Source organism: Acartia tonsa, chromosome 12 (genome assembly GCF_053477335.1).
Source record: "Acartia tonsa isolate MP-2025a chromosome 12, ASM5347733v1, whole genome shotgun sequence".
NCBI classification, from domain to species: Eukaryota; Metazoa; Arthropoda; class Copepoda; order Calanoida; family Acartiidae; genus Acartia; species Acartia tonsa.
This window is the reverse complement of record NC_137271.1, coordinates 34,563,286-34,578,032: the sequence shown is the minus strand read 5'-3', so window position 1 is coordinate 34,578,032 and position 14,747 is coordinate 34,563,286. Positions and strand designations below refer to the sequence as shown.

General features: G+C 32.4%; 2 protein-coding genes across 2 annotated transcripts in view; one reads left to right on the top strand and one right to left on the bottom strand.

The window, feature by feature from the left end:
• The first annotated feature begins 591 nt into the window (after positions 1–591).
• LOC145333655 (uncharacterized) lies at positions 592–5,268 on the top strand. The gene is made up of 14 exons (XM_080178825.1): positions 592–748; positions 1,146–1,216; positions 1,611–1,718; positions 2,053–2,124; positions 2,260–2,353; positions 2,477–2,535; positions 2,614–2,758; positions 2,836–2,921; positions 2,994–3,137; positions 3,214–3,507; positions 3,579–3,745; positions 3,862–3,952; positions 4,671–4,760; positions 5,095–5,268. The coding sequence occupies exons 1-14, from the start codon at positions 692–694 to the stop codon at positions 5,159–5,161; spliced, it is 1,545 nt and encodes a 514-aa protein (XP_080034951.1). The 5' UTR covers positions 592–691; the 3' UTR covers positions 5,162–5,268.
• Positions 5,187–14,747, bottom strand: part of LOC145333656 (uncharacterized) — a 31,522-nt gene continuing 21,961 nt past the window's right edge. The window contains exons 12-16 of the mRNA XM_080178826.1: positions 14,498–14,551; positions 10,909–11,012; positions 7,055–7,119; positions 6,052–6,105; positions 5,187–5,682 (exon numbers count right to left, since the gene is read on the bottom strand). Of these exons, the coding sequence (XP_080034952.1) occupies positions 5,533–5,682; positions 6,052–6,105; positions 7,055–7,119; positions 10,909–11,012; positions 14,498–14,551 (427 nt within the window). The 3' untranslated portion in view covers positions 5,187–5,532. The remainder of the gene's footprint in view (positions 5,683–6,051; positions 6,106–7,054; positions 7,120–10,908; positions 11,013–14,497; positions 14,552–14,747) is intronic.

Sequence of the window (14,747 nt, the reverse complement as noted above, 5' to 3'; positions counted from 1 at the left end):
AATGGTAAATTAGAAATTACTTGGTTGAAATTGAAAGACAATTTTTAAAAATATGCCTAAAATAGGCAAATCTTCTTTTCCTCAAAACAAATTTTAAAAAACAATAAGTAGGTTAAATTTTAATCTTCATATTCTGAATCATTTAGAGTGAAATATTTTAGTTATAATCCTTTGTTCATTTTTTTCTTTGTGTTTATATTAGATAAAATCATAGAATAATTGAGAAAAATTTTAAACATATAAATATTAAAAGTAGGCCAAAAAATGCAATGTTTATTTTTAGAAATGTATTGCTTATAACTGAACTATCAGCGAAATCACACTACAAGTGTTTGAGCAGTTTAATTCTGACTCTTTATTATTACTTAGTTTGCTTATAATTTTTAATAAATATCATTAGATAATTTTCAATTTCAATACAGATTTAGAGTTTAGTTTTTAATTCAATCTTAAAATTGCTACATTAATGATTATCTTTATGAGCATAATTGTCATTTATATCAATACTTGATTGCAATTCTAATTAGATTCTGAGATTTTATTTGTTTAGGTACATAATAAAAGACATGAAAGGTTTATTGTTAATAAAGTAAATAAATCTCTGACAAAAAACATCTGTTGAATAAAACTAAACAGATTTTCAATTTATTTAAAAAGTAGCATGATATTGTATTGTCACTATTGATCAGAGATGTGGTCTAAGGCACACACCTTTGTTATCTTTGCTCTTGTTGGCATTTCCAGACAGGTATAATCTACTTTTTTTCATTCTTATTAATTTTTAGAAATACATTTTCGTCTGCCTTCATAAAAAGCAGTTTTATTAAATATTTTGTATTTTCTTTATAGCTAAATACTACAACCTAATATTGTAACTAACTTGCATAAACAAGACATTCTGTATTATCATTGATCAATATCATTATTGGAAGGCAAAAGATTAGTTGCAAATTATTCTTAAATGGAATATCTTAACTAGATTTGTCCTTGATCAAATAGATTTGTTAAAAATCTATAAGATCAAATTTTTCACATTTCAAATCCTATTTTTTTTTATTAAAATCCATTTAATTATTTTTGACTCACTCCAATCTAAAAACTTAACATACACTTAGTTCAATGGTTATCAAAATATATTTTTACAGAGTGCTCTGTTTGAACTGCAAGATGCTGATGTTTCTGAAATCAAACCTTGCAAATCAAAAGATGTGAAAAGGTAATTTTTAGTTACTTATTCTTACATTGGTGGCTGCGCCTTTAGCAGCTATGTATTAAAAGGTGTAAGAAGATGGTATAAAAATAGCCAATTACCATAATCAAGGCTGAAATCTAATATAAATAGCATAAAACCATCCTATAATCTACGTGAAGCTTCCCTGAAGTTTAATTAGTTCAGTAGATATTGAAATCTTAGGCTTCAGGCAAAATACAAACTTCTTTATAATTATTAACTAAATTTAAATCTTTTGGTAAATTGTTTATTTCCTTGGGCATGAAATTTTCATGTATTCAGAAAAATTTAGTTTTGAAATATCCAATTATAATTTATAAGTTTTTTTTCATACAAAGAGCATTAACTTTTTAACACAAATGCACATTTATTATTTCAGCTGCACAGTTGCCAAGGTTGATCTTGATGCTCTTGATGAAGATGTTATTACTATTCCTGAATGTGGAGATTTGGTTGAGAAGAATCTTATCCAAGAATCATACTCAAGGTGCATATTGATAGGTTAAAGTATTTAAAGGTTAGATATAATGATCTTATATATATGTAAATTCAAGCTGAAGAGAGGTTTTTTAATTAAAACTATAATATCAATTGTAAACCTATGAACTATGATAAACACTAGTTTGAAATATTTAATGAATCATTTTAGAATTTATCTATATCTGTTTTTTTTTAAATAACACCTGATTTGAAACTAATAAATCATAATATATGTCACACACTATAACATTTATCATTTTATATTGTATCAGCAAATCTACTTTTAATCTAATATAGATATTTTTTAAAAAATTAAATAAGGTTATATTTTATTTCAATAGAGCTGGATTTGTTGATGTAGCAGAATCTGTTGCTTTTGAAAATGAGAAGTGTGAAGCAGTTTTCAGCTTCAGGTAACTTTTTACATTGTCAGTGTCTTACCACCTAACAATTAACAAATTAGATGATACATATATAAGAAGTATTTTTTTGTCTTATGTGTACTTAGGGTCATTAAACATTAAACTTATACTATACTTATTTACTAGAGGAGGCAAGGTATTTGGAAATGTTGATGTCTTTGATGGAAGAGACTTTATTCTTGAGCCTTGTGCTGCTTTTGAAGGTTGTCATGTCTGGAAGGTAAAACTTATATAATTTATGTTAAATATTTTAAATTGCATTGATTTTATATACAAAAACCAAAAAGAAAGTGTAAGGTTTTATGGCTTCTTTGATGGATTTTAAGTCATTATAATTTATCAGGAGGAAGACACAGAACAGTTTGTTGATGGAGATTCTGAACCTGTGGCACCTACTGAAAGGTAGTCAATCAAAAATATAGAGCAGAGAAAAATATATTTAGTCAGTAAAATTAATTAACCACTTCTAAATTTGTTTAGACAAATCTTCAGCAACAGAGATGCCAATGCTCTGAGACAGCAAGGTATTGATGATCCTGATACCATTGTCACCTTCAGTGTCAAGTACTACTACACTAGACAGTTTGCTGAAGTTACTGATGATATTGAGCTGTACATGGACCAGGCAAGAATCATTAATAGATAATGTTTACCATTTCCCAGAAAAAAATATGACAGAAATTGAAAATATATATTGTTTAGGTCACTGCTGAGACCAATCAGGGTTATATCAACAGTTTGATTCCAGTCAGAATTAAGATCCACTGCATCGAGCCTGCTGAACTTGAGTAAGTAACATTTTATTCTTTCACATTAAAAATTAATTGCTTCCACAAACTGCATAATTAATTACTTCCTAGTGACTTGAATGGTGGAAGTGAAATGCTTACAGCTTTCAAAAACTACAAAGGAACTGTTGAAGAACTAAGAGGTGGGGCTGATGCTGCTGCTCTTATCTTAGGAGACTTTGCTTACTGTGGTATTGGTTATCTTGACTCTTGGAGGTAATTTCAAATTTAGTGCTAAATAAATATTCTAGTTAAGTTTCATATCATATTTTACATTTGTTTTCTATTGAAGAACGGGAAACACTGTCACAGCCCAACAAAAATCCTGTGCATTGGGTTACTACACCATGGGTCATGAGCTTGGTCACAACTTTGGTTGCCATCATGACAGATTAGTTGCAAGCAATGCTCCTTATGATTATGGTTATGGTGCAAACATTGTTGAACCCTACAGAACTTGCATGGCTTACAGCAATGGTAATTTCAACAGGAAGGCAAACATCTACAGCTCACCAGTTGCTACCTTCCAAGGAGTTATCACTGGATCTGCTACTGAGGACAATGCTAGAGTTATCAGAGAAAACAGGTCAGGATCATATTGATAGGTTTTTCTTTATTTCTTATATATATTGAAATAGCTAATTGTTGAATTACAAGGTTTGGTATGGCTGCTGTAGGTGATGAATCTGGCACCTGTGATTGGCAATTCTCTTCCACTGCTGCCCCAACCACTGGAAACCCCACCACAACTGATTCCCCAACTGACAACCCAGGAACAACTGATGTCCCCACAACAACTGATCTCCCCACAACAACTGGTCCAGGTTAGATATGAAAAGAACAGGAAATAGAAAATTACTGTCATTTCAAACATTAAACATTTAAATATCTCAAAATATAACAAAACTCAATTCATATTGAACATTCTTGTAATTTAAAGGAGGATGTAGAGAAAATGATGTTGAGTATACTGGCGCCCCTGCTGCTAAGAGAACAAGAAAATCCAGAACTGCTAATGCATGTGAAGCAAGGTATCTATAATACTAAGTAGCTTGATGTCTGTCCATCCGTCTGTCTGTCTGTCCGTCCGTCTGAAGCTTAAGATCTTGGTAACCACTAAACCAATTGGATTCTACTCTTCAGGGTATATACCTATCGCTCCTGTGGTGGTTTTAAGCTAACCCCCCAAACCCCCCCAAAAATGAAAATTTCCCCCTAAAAAAAATTTTCGTATTTTTTTCTAATTTTAATGTTTTTAAGTTTTTATATAATTTTATATATGTTTTAGATTTTTTATATCTTTTTATATTTTTAATTTTTTTTCTTCTTTTTAAATTTCTTTTCTTCTTTTAAACTTTGTTTTTTCAAATTCAAAAAGATTGTGAAACCTTCCTTCTCCTGTAGGGGCGAAGCCCCAAAAAGGCTAATGGCAAAGAAATTTTAAAAACATGAAAAAAGAGAAAAAATTCGAATGGTTTAGAAAATATAAATTAATATAAATAAATATAAACAGTTATAACAAGTTATAAAGAGTTATAAAATGTTATAAAGAGTTATAAAAAGTTATAAAAAGCAGAAAATATCTAAAAAATTGTAAAAAAAAAAATTTTTGTTCTCCCCTGAACCTTTAGGGAAAAAGCCCCTAGAGGCTAGGGGCGAAGCCGCTAGTTATCTTATATAATACCTTAATCTTTAATATTCTCAAAACCTTTTAAAGAATCTGTTTACAATATATTGATGACATTTTAGATGTTTGAATAACAGAAGATGCAAGTATTGGACATGGAATGGTAAGAACAGGGCCTTCCCAAGAGCAGAAAGAAAATTGTGCAAGTTATTGTAAGTATTTGCAAATATTTTTACAAATGCTCCTAAGTCCTTAATTCTACATAAATCAAAAGAAATCCAGAACCCAGTTCACAAAAGACAAAGGCCGACCTCTGGAAATTTTTGGTCGACCTATAGAAGCTTTAGGTTGGCCAATTTTATATAGGTATTTGTGGGTTGTACTTGTTTAGATTGACCTACAGAAAAAAATCAGTCGACCTTTAAAAGTTATTTGTAAAGAAGGGATTTTTTAGATTAATTCAAGTATTGGGGTAAATTCCAAAGTCCCAAAAGGGTAAAATTGAAGCTAATAATGATATAGTATACAATGTTTTTATTTTTCTAGTAAAACCAAGGAAGGATCATTCAAATCAGTTTCTGGAGTTGTATCTGGAACACCTGCCCTCTGCTAAATATCTGATCAGAATTGCGAATATATTTTTCTATAAGATGAACATCTATTTATTTAAAACAATAAAAATTTGTGCATCACAATTTTTAAAATAAATTGCAAAATTAATTTGTCTTGTTTAATTTTATGTTCAACATATATTTTGCACTTTAAAACCTCTTTAATGATATAGAAGCTAGACTAAGACTTAAAAGTTAAAACCTTAACTTACTTAATTTTGTTATTTTCACATAAATATAAGATTCGAGAAAAATGCGAATGAAAAAAATGTTTATGTTTATTGAATTAATAACATGCAATTAAACATTTAATACTCAAATACTCAAACCAAAGACTATAAGATATCTAGTACCTAACTAAAGTAAAGTTTCTTTAAAATCTTCCAAAATATGGAAATTTTTGCAAAATCTCTTCTGGTAGGCTCAGTATGCTTGGGATGGAGGCTCCAAGGAACAGTCCAATATAACCTCCAATTTCAGCCAACATTGTAAGGAATTGGTAGGGAATTGTTGATGCTGAAACCTTGACAATAAAAATCCTGCATATATCCTTAAATTATTTATAATTCAAAGTAGAATAAGCTCAAGATCTTGTTAACCACAGAATCAATTGTGCAATTGTTTTAAAGTAATATACATAGAATGGTTTAATTAACTTTCTTCTTTAAAAAAATAGCACAAATCCAAGGGGCAAAGCTCCCTTAGAATAAAAATGATCACAAAAATCCACTAGAATAACATACAACAGACATTACTTATTTACAGTGCAGATTAAATTATTAGTTGTTAAATAAGTACTACTGACAACATGAACAAATACATAATGAGTTATTGAAAGATGGCAATATAATAGAAAATATTTTTAAAAACAAAATTAATTCAATATATTTACCTTTACTCCTTGTTTAAGACTGATAGACAAGTATGCTGACTTATAATTAGGTGCCTGAAACAAAATAGAAATAAATAATAATTATTTTTCGCATTGCATAATAGACAGCTTTCTGCGGATATTAAATAATAAGAATAAAACCAGTTTTGGTGGCCCAGAGAAACAGAAGGAATGTCTAACAAAACTGATATTTATTTTATGACTTTTAATTTAATATTAGTGGAGAATTGTTTGTTATTCAATGTCATACATGATTTTTCAGTATAATCAAAATTTGGTAAACATAATTGCTATTAATGATATGAATACTGTTGACAACATTCATAAGTAGATAAAATCATAATATAAAAAAAAGAACATATAAGTATATGGAAGGAAAAGTGATCATAACAGTCAGACAGACGACACAATGAAATGTATAGCAGATGTTCAGTGGCCATATTTACACAAAATTTCTAATGCTGAAAAAAATCAGCCTATACCAACCACGAAATTAATTTAAGATAAAAATCACGAAACCTAAAAGTGATTTTAAGCTCTCATTTGAGGGCAACACTTATTAAAAATGACGACCTTTTATCTGCAGCCCCCACCCCCCTCCTCCCCATTAAATATTTTATATTTATTTCGCTTGTTAGCTATATCCTATTCCTGGGAAAAAAGCACAGTAGAAATTTAATGTATTTCAGTTCTGTATTAATAAACCGACGACAAGCATGATGTACAAATTGGGTAATAAATCGTCTTAAAAAATCAGTCATTTATCTCAAATAGTAAAGATTTAAAATAAATTGAAAAAAAGTAGTGGTGGGGTAGTTTTTTTCTTATGCCTAACCCCTGTGGTGCCCTGCAGGCAATCCAGTACCCAATGTAATCCAACCTTACCTGACCTTAGGTTATAAATAAACAAATTGTGCCCCATCCCCCTATTTAGGGGGGGGGGGAGGTATTAATGCTCAAGATGGAACTTTATGTGATAATCCTGTAATGATAAGGTAAACACCTCGTAGGAGAAGCGAGATGAGAACAAGAACTCAGTTGTCTGACAAGGAGATCCACATATTGTATCTGCAAACATTTTAGATAAATTAACATGTTTTTGATTAATTAAAACATTTGGTTTGGTGCTGTTCATCAAGGTGCCTAGCAACCACAGAACGACCCTCCCCCCCTCCACTCTCCTCATTTAAATTTTTTTTTAAATGTAAGGTTTTCTTGTTGCATAATCACTGCACATTGGGGCAAATCAACCAAAAAGGGGATTTAATTATTTAGTACCCTTAAAATTCATCTCACAAAAATTTTATACTTTTTTGTAGGTAATTTAACAACAAACAAATTTGCTTTTATGTTTTTTTCTGTCATTTGAAAGGAACATGGAGATAAAGGTCATTTTATGAAGGTAGATAGAAAATTACCAGATTAACCCCTCCCGAAAATAACCCCTCCCGAAAATAGCCCCCCCTTACCCTATCCATCTATCTATCCATCAATCTATCCATCTATCTATCCATATATCTATTCATCTGTCTATCCATCTATCTATCCATCTATCTATCCATCTATCTATCCATCTATCTATCCATCTATCTATCCATCTATCTATCCATCTATCTATCCATCTATCTATCCATCTATCTATCCATCTATCTATCCATCTATCTATCGATCCATCTATCTATCCATCTATCTATCCATCTATCTATACATCTATCTATCCATCTATCTATCCATCTATCTATCCATCTATCTATCCATCTATCTATCCATCTATATATCGATCCATCTATCTATCCATCAACTATTCATCTCTTTATCCATCAACTATCAATTTATCCATCCATCAATCTATCCCTCTATCTATCCATCCATCTGTCTATCCATTTACTTATCCATCTATCTATCCATATATCTATTCATCTACCTATCCATCTATCTATCCATCTATCTATCCATCAACTATCTTGAATTTCGTGTTTAAAATGTCTAATTAGGGGTTTTGGTTATCAGAGCAATATGAGAATTTTTTAGTAGCGCAGCTACCCTATCACTAGCTTTTTGGGCCCTTTAAAGTGTAACTAGGTTAATTGTAGTCCGATTTTAGTGTTCAAAGTGTCAAATTTGGGGTCATGGAATTCATTTCAGTAGGAGGGGAGGGGATGGTGTAAATGGGGGTGGATGGGGATCCTTATTTTAGCAAGCTACAAGTTTCACTATATTTTCATGTTTAATAAATCCATTATAAATGTGGGCATGATTAACATAAATTTTTATTAACTAATATCTATATTTATAATGATATTATGATTCTTGTTTACTGTTTATATGTATACTAGCGGCTTCGCCCCTAGCCTCTAGGGGACTTGCCCCAAGAGGTAATTAAACAAGGATGACAACATCCATGAAAGAAGCGAAGCTCTGAAATGGAAGGACAAACGAACATTAACACTTGTGAAGTGTCAGAACTGAATATTAATGCATGTCTATACAAAATTGTAATTAAAACTGATTAAATACATGTTACTGTTTAAGGACATACTGACGTTTTTAGGACTTGATTATAGAGATGCTTCGCCTATAACAATAGACGTTATTGAAATAGGAATCAGTATTCAAAAAATCAGATGAATAGGATATTTTTAACATTCAAAACCATTATTTGTTGTCAAAAAAGTAAAAATCAGCTTGTTATAAATGGATGTACGGACTTTCTGGTAACGAGTATAGAGTTGCTGTGCTTTCTAAGTCGTACTTAACTGTTGTAGAAATCAGCATGAAAAGTTTGAGATCGATAGGACAATTCTAGCCTGTTTAAGTTAAGTAAGAGAGCTAACTGTACCAGACGTACAGACGTATATTCCCTGAAGAGTAGAATTCAATCAGTTTAGTGGTTAGCGAGATCTTAAGGGATGGGCGGACAGACAAACAGACATCAAGATACTTTGTATTATATATTAACACCTAGGGATCTAAGGAACAAAACAATAACCGATTAATATGTACATCCCCAATATTGATACATATTTAATAAATTATATTACAAAATTATTTGTCTGTAGATGACAATTAGTGGTTGAAAAGTTTTGACACTCATCTTAATGAACCAACCAATAAAAAATCAATTAAATTTCCTGAAGTTCTTATGCTAACGAATATAAAAACGTTATTATAAAACTTTGAAGTTTGGGGACTATTGTAATTAACAGTCCCCTCCCTTTCTAAATAAAACTGCTGACTTTAAACATGAATACCCTGTAACTACATAATTTAAAAACAAAGCATTAGACAGACAGATAGACTACTTGCTAATTCAAATTTAGAATGATTATAAGAACCTCACGTTATTTGCATATTAACTTTACCTTTTCGCAGTGAGGTAGGGGACATTGGGCTGTTTATAACACTAGTCCCCAAAGTTTTACAGTTGTGTGTTCAAACAATTTAACTACTAACTTTAATCTACAAAAGGGGTAATTTTGTGTTTTATCATTGGGGATGTACAACAATTTATTGACCTTTGTCTTATCCCTTTAGATCCCTGATATTTGTAATAATCTATAGAAACGATTATTTAGTTACATTAAAACATCAAACATAAAGAGGTTTAGATTTAGGTTTAGCCCCCCCCCCCCCCCTCCTCCACATCATTTAGTGCTATAGAACTTGAAAATATTTATTATTAACTTTAATTCTAAGTCAGAATAAATATTTCCCAATATGTCTAGGTTTCTGTGTCTTTTATTTATTTGAATTATATCTTAAGTTTAGACTTTAAAAGCGCATTTAAACGCCTTTTCTTACAAGCTTTTCGTGCACCAATGTTCAGAAAACGGGCTAAAAACCCCTAAGGGGGCACGGGGGGGTAAATGAAACCAGTACTGGCGATTAAAATATGTCTTTGGGTAATCAAATATCGTTTTTTTAGCCGGCGACACCCGGCGAAAACATGTTTCCTCTTACTATCTTCTTAAATGTTGATTAAAAAACAAACAAATAAAAACTAAAATCTTGACTTCAACTAGAATTATTTAAGACTAATTTCTTCAATTTGTGTTTTTTTCTTTTATACTGTCAAAATATATTTTAATGCATGACTCATCAGAAGTTATTTTGTCTAATTACGTTAATTCTAAGAGATTTTATAATACTTTTAAAATTGTTGGTGAAACACAAAAAGTAGGCCTTTTTCTGTAAGAAAATTTTTGCATATCTTGACTTCCATGCATTAGAATGCTTACTTAAAAAGCGTATTTTTATGATTCCTTTGAAATCTGATGTACATTGGGTATGATAATACTCATAGAATGTTTAAAACTTAATTTGGGGGTGGTGAATTGTTGCCCCTTGTTGCCCCTATGTGCACTGTGAGAAATTTTGCAAGCTATTAGGTACACAAATAACCTCATCTCCCCCGCAACCCCTAATTTTCAATTGTTTTCAAAAAAAATGACAAAAGGGGGGGGGGGAGAATTCTAAGCTCAATTTTAGGGAAACCTCCAATCAGTTTACTCAATAGTAGCTTCGCCCCTAGCCTTAAGAGCTAAAAGGGGTGGTGTCAAGAAAATTATAAAGCTTTCCCTGTAAGAAAACCAGCAATTTCCGAGATATTTAGCTTCAGACAAAAAATCTTTCAATTTTAAGGGCCACTTGAGTTGGGAGAGGAGGGCGGGTACGGGTGGTTGTTTAAGTCGACAATCTGCACCATTTTTTAATCATAAAAAGATTAAGGAAAGCGGTTAGCGAGATCTTTCGGAACACACAGACAGACATTATCTTTCTTTTGTGTAAGAATAACTGTCCTATTTGAAGAATGTAGAATATGGAATAAGTATATTTGTATTATTAAAAAATCCTTACCATTAAATCCATTTACAAAGTTATCAACAATCTGAAACACCCTCTTAGTCTTCTGAGGATCTTTGCACACCAAATCTGGTCCTCCCAAACTTTTCACCCAGGGACTAAAAGTATATTATATCATGAATCTAAAGGGATAAGACAATGGCCGATAAATTTATGTACATCCCCAATGATGATGTACAAAATTACCCCTTCTGTAGATTAGAATTACAGGTTGAAACGTTTGAACACTTAAATTAATGAATCAATTAATTAAAATTCACTAAAGTCCCCAAAGTTGTTCAGCCAACTAATAAGAAAACCTCATTGAAAACTTTGGGGGCTTGTGTAATAAAAAGCCCATTGTCTCCACTCTCACTGAATTATATACATAAGAAGTTAACTCACATATAAATATCATATATATTCAGACATTACAAATTCTTTCGAGCATGTTTGGTCTCTTCAGAAGTTAATGTAAAACCAAGTTAAAGATTAAAATTTGATTTAAAGGATTTTTACAAATATTTTAGAAGATTTTTTTGCTAGGTATATATTTCTTTTTTGGTGTTTACCCTCAAAATGCCTATTACGCATAGAATACCACCCCCCCCCCCCCCTAGATATACCACACTTTTCTGGGATCTTGCCAAGTCAAGTATCAACTGTTGGGAATATCAAAGGATGACTCCATGCAAAATTTGAGCCGGATCCGGCCAAAACCGGCCGTGAATTTTATGAAAAACCGGTTTTTTCCGGTTTTTAGGGGGTATCTGTAAATCGATTCAGCTGGAGCAAAACCGGTTAGAGGTTTAAAAAATTTTACTTCACATGAAATTTAGCCAATGCAATTGCCTACAAAAATGTACTTCATCACCAACTTGATTGGACAACTCTTTCCCCTCCTAAATGTCCATTAAAACCTCGGAAACGGCAAAAATCGCCAAAAATCACGCCTTCGGCGGCAAATAACGGCTAAACGGTCAGCCAAAGGCGAATGAAACATAAATAAAGAAATGTCTGCCTCAAAAAGTTGTTCAACATCAAAGAGATGCTTGAAGTCTCTAAAACGACTCCTTCCCCTCCTTTAAGGGGAAAAACTGAAAAAACGTGATTTTCAAAAGTATGCCCACTTCGTGGGTGTGGGGGGCACTGAACCCGTCACCCCAGGGTCACCAAATATAAAGTCTAGGCGGCCCACAATGCTGAATTTTCACCAAGTGAAAGTCTTGTGTCATTATCTCTTATGAGAAAAAAGTTACACAAAATTTCTAATGCTGAAAAAAATCAGCCTATACCAACCACGAAATTAATTTAAGATAAAAATCACGAAACCTAAAAGTGATTTTAAGCTCTCATTTGAGGGCAACACTTATTAAAAATGACGACCTTTTATCTGCAGCCCCCCCCCCCCTCCTCCCCATTAAATATTTTATATTTGAGATAATCTCACGGGACCTTTTGCCCGACCTTAGCCTGGTTATTAGTAAGGTCTAAGAAAAAAAAATCCCGGATTGGATGAAGCACGACGTCGCTGCGCGCTGTCAAAAATCGCTGGTCGGCTCATTTTGCCCCCTCAAACCCTCACCTCGTGCCATTTTTCTGTGTAAAGATTATAATTATAATCTTTTGCGTAAGTCTGTTTTTTTTTCCTAGACCTCACAAATAACCAGACTTAGGTTGGGCAAAAGGTCCCGTGAGATTATCTCAAACCGTTTGGGCGTGACGGCCCAAAAACAGCAAAAAATGGCCTAAAAATTGACCGGCCTGTCATTTCATCAAAGAAATCCATCAAAAAATCACAATTTGAAATTTTAATTAATTAATAACTTTTTTCTCATAAGAGATAATGACACAAGACTTTCACTTGGTGAAAATTCAGCATTGTGGGCCGCCTAGACTTTATATTTGGTGACCCTGGGGTGACGGGTTCAGTGCCCCCCACACCCACGAAGTGGGCATACTTTTGAAAATCACGTTTTTTCAGTTTTTCCCCTTAAAGGAGGGGAAGGAGTCGTTTTAGAGACTTCAAGCATCTCTTTGATGTTGAACAACTTTTTGAGGCAGACATTTCTTTATTTATGTTTCATTCGCCTCCGGCTGACCGTTTAGCCGTTATTTGCCGCCGAAGGCGTGATTTTTGGCGATTTTTGCCGTTTCCGAGGTTTTAATGGACATTTAGGAGGGGAAAGAGTTGTCCAATCAAGTTGGTGATGAAGTACATTTTTCTAGGCAATTGCATTGGCTAAATTTCATGTGAAGTAAAATTTTTTGTACCTCTAACCGGTTTTGCTCCAGCTGAATCGATTTACAGATACCCCCTAAAAACCGGAAAAAACCGGTTTTTCATAAAATTCACGGCCGGTTTTGGCCAGATCCGGCTCAAATTTTGCATGGAGTCATCCTTTGATATTCCCAACAGTTGATACTTGACTTGGCAAGATCCCAGAAAAGTGTGGTATATCTACCCCCCCCCCTCCCCCCTCTTATTTTTAAGAATAGAAAATAAGTGAGTTAAGTAGCTATTGTCTTAATTCGTAACCCTAACCTTGAAAAACCTACACCTTGTTCCCAATGTAACCTAACTTAACCGAGCCTAAGATTAATCCCAAAGAAAGGGGTTAGGTGCTTGTCTAGGCACTTTGAGGGAAAACGCCGTTACAAAATCTTTTATACAGTGTGTTTTTTTTTATGAGAACTTTTTTGAAAGCAATTTTACCCCACGTATAGTTATCTTAATTAATTAATGGCTTATTTTCTTCGTTTTGTAAGAGAAATTATGAAACAACCAAAAAAATTACAGTTCTTGTTGAAAAAGTACAGTAAAGTTGAAAATTAAAAACTTAGGTGTCAACATCTAAAAATGGTTTTAGCGCATTTTTCTTATGTTCAAATATTCTACCTTTTGCAAGAATGGCTGCAAAACGCTTCAAAGTTGAGATATAGAGCTATAAATTTATACAGACACTATTGGGGACATGTACTAGAATAGGTCAAAGTTTGAAGGCCATATCTCAATCAGGGAGAAAGTACTGGCCCCCCAAAGTCGACTACTGAAAATCCAATTTTGAGCATAAGAAAAATGCGCTAAAACCATTTTTAGATGTTGTCACCTAAGTTTTTAATTTTCAACTTTACTGTACTTTTTCAACAAAAACTGTAATTTTTTTTGGTTGTTTCATAATTTCCCTTAAAAAACGAAGAAAATAAGCCATTAATCATTAAATTCTGATAACTATAAGTGGGGTAAAATTGCTTTCAAAAAAGTTCTCATAAAAAAAAACACACTGTATATATTGGTCTTCTGGCTGTGGTTCTTCTCAAATCAAAGATCGAGATTTTGAAAACTACTGAACTGATTGAGTTCTCTATTTCATGGAAGTTTCTTAAAGGTCTTTGGATGGTTTTAGGCTATTTTATTTTATATCTTGGCTTTAGGTTATTTTCCTACTTTCCATATTCCTTCGAATGCAGAGCTCCTAGATGCTATAAACACAGCCGCTTGTATTTATATGTATTGTCAATAAAAAGTTTTTTTCTGTTTCCAAGATCCTACTGGTCGCACAAACATCCAAATACTTTAACATATTTATTAAAGAACTTTTACCTAATACACCCTTCTGTCTTCATCAAATATTCGTACAGCCACTTGTTATTACAACTAAATAAAAATCAGGTATCTTAAGTGATAAGACAATGCACGATAAATTGATATACATAACCTGTACTGATCAGCGAAATTTCCCATTATATAGATTTAATTGTTGGTTGAAAAGTTTGGACATTGCAAGTTTAGAACTAATTAATAAAAATTTAATGAAAATGCCCAAAGTAAAACTTTGGGTACCAGTTTTATT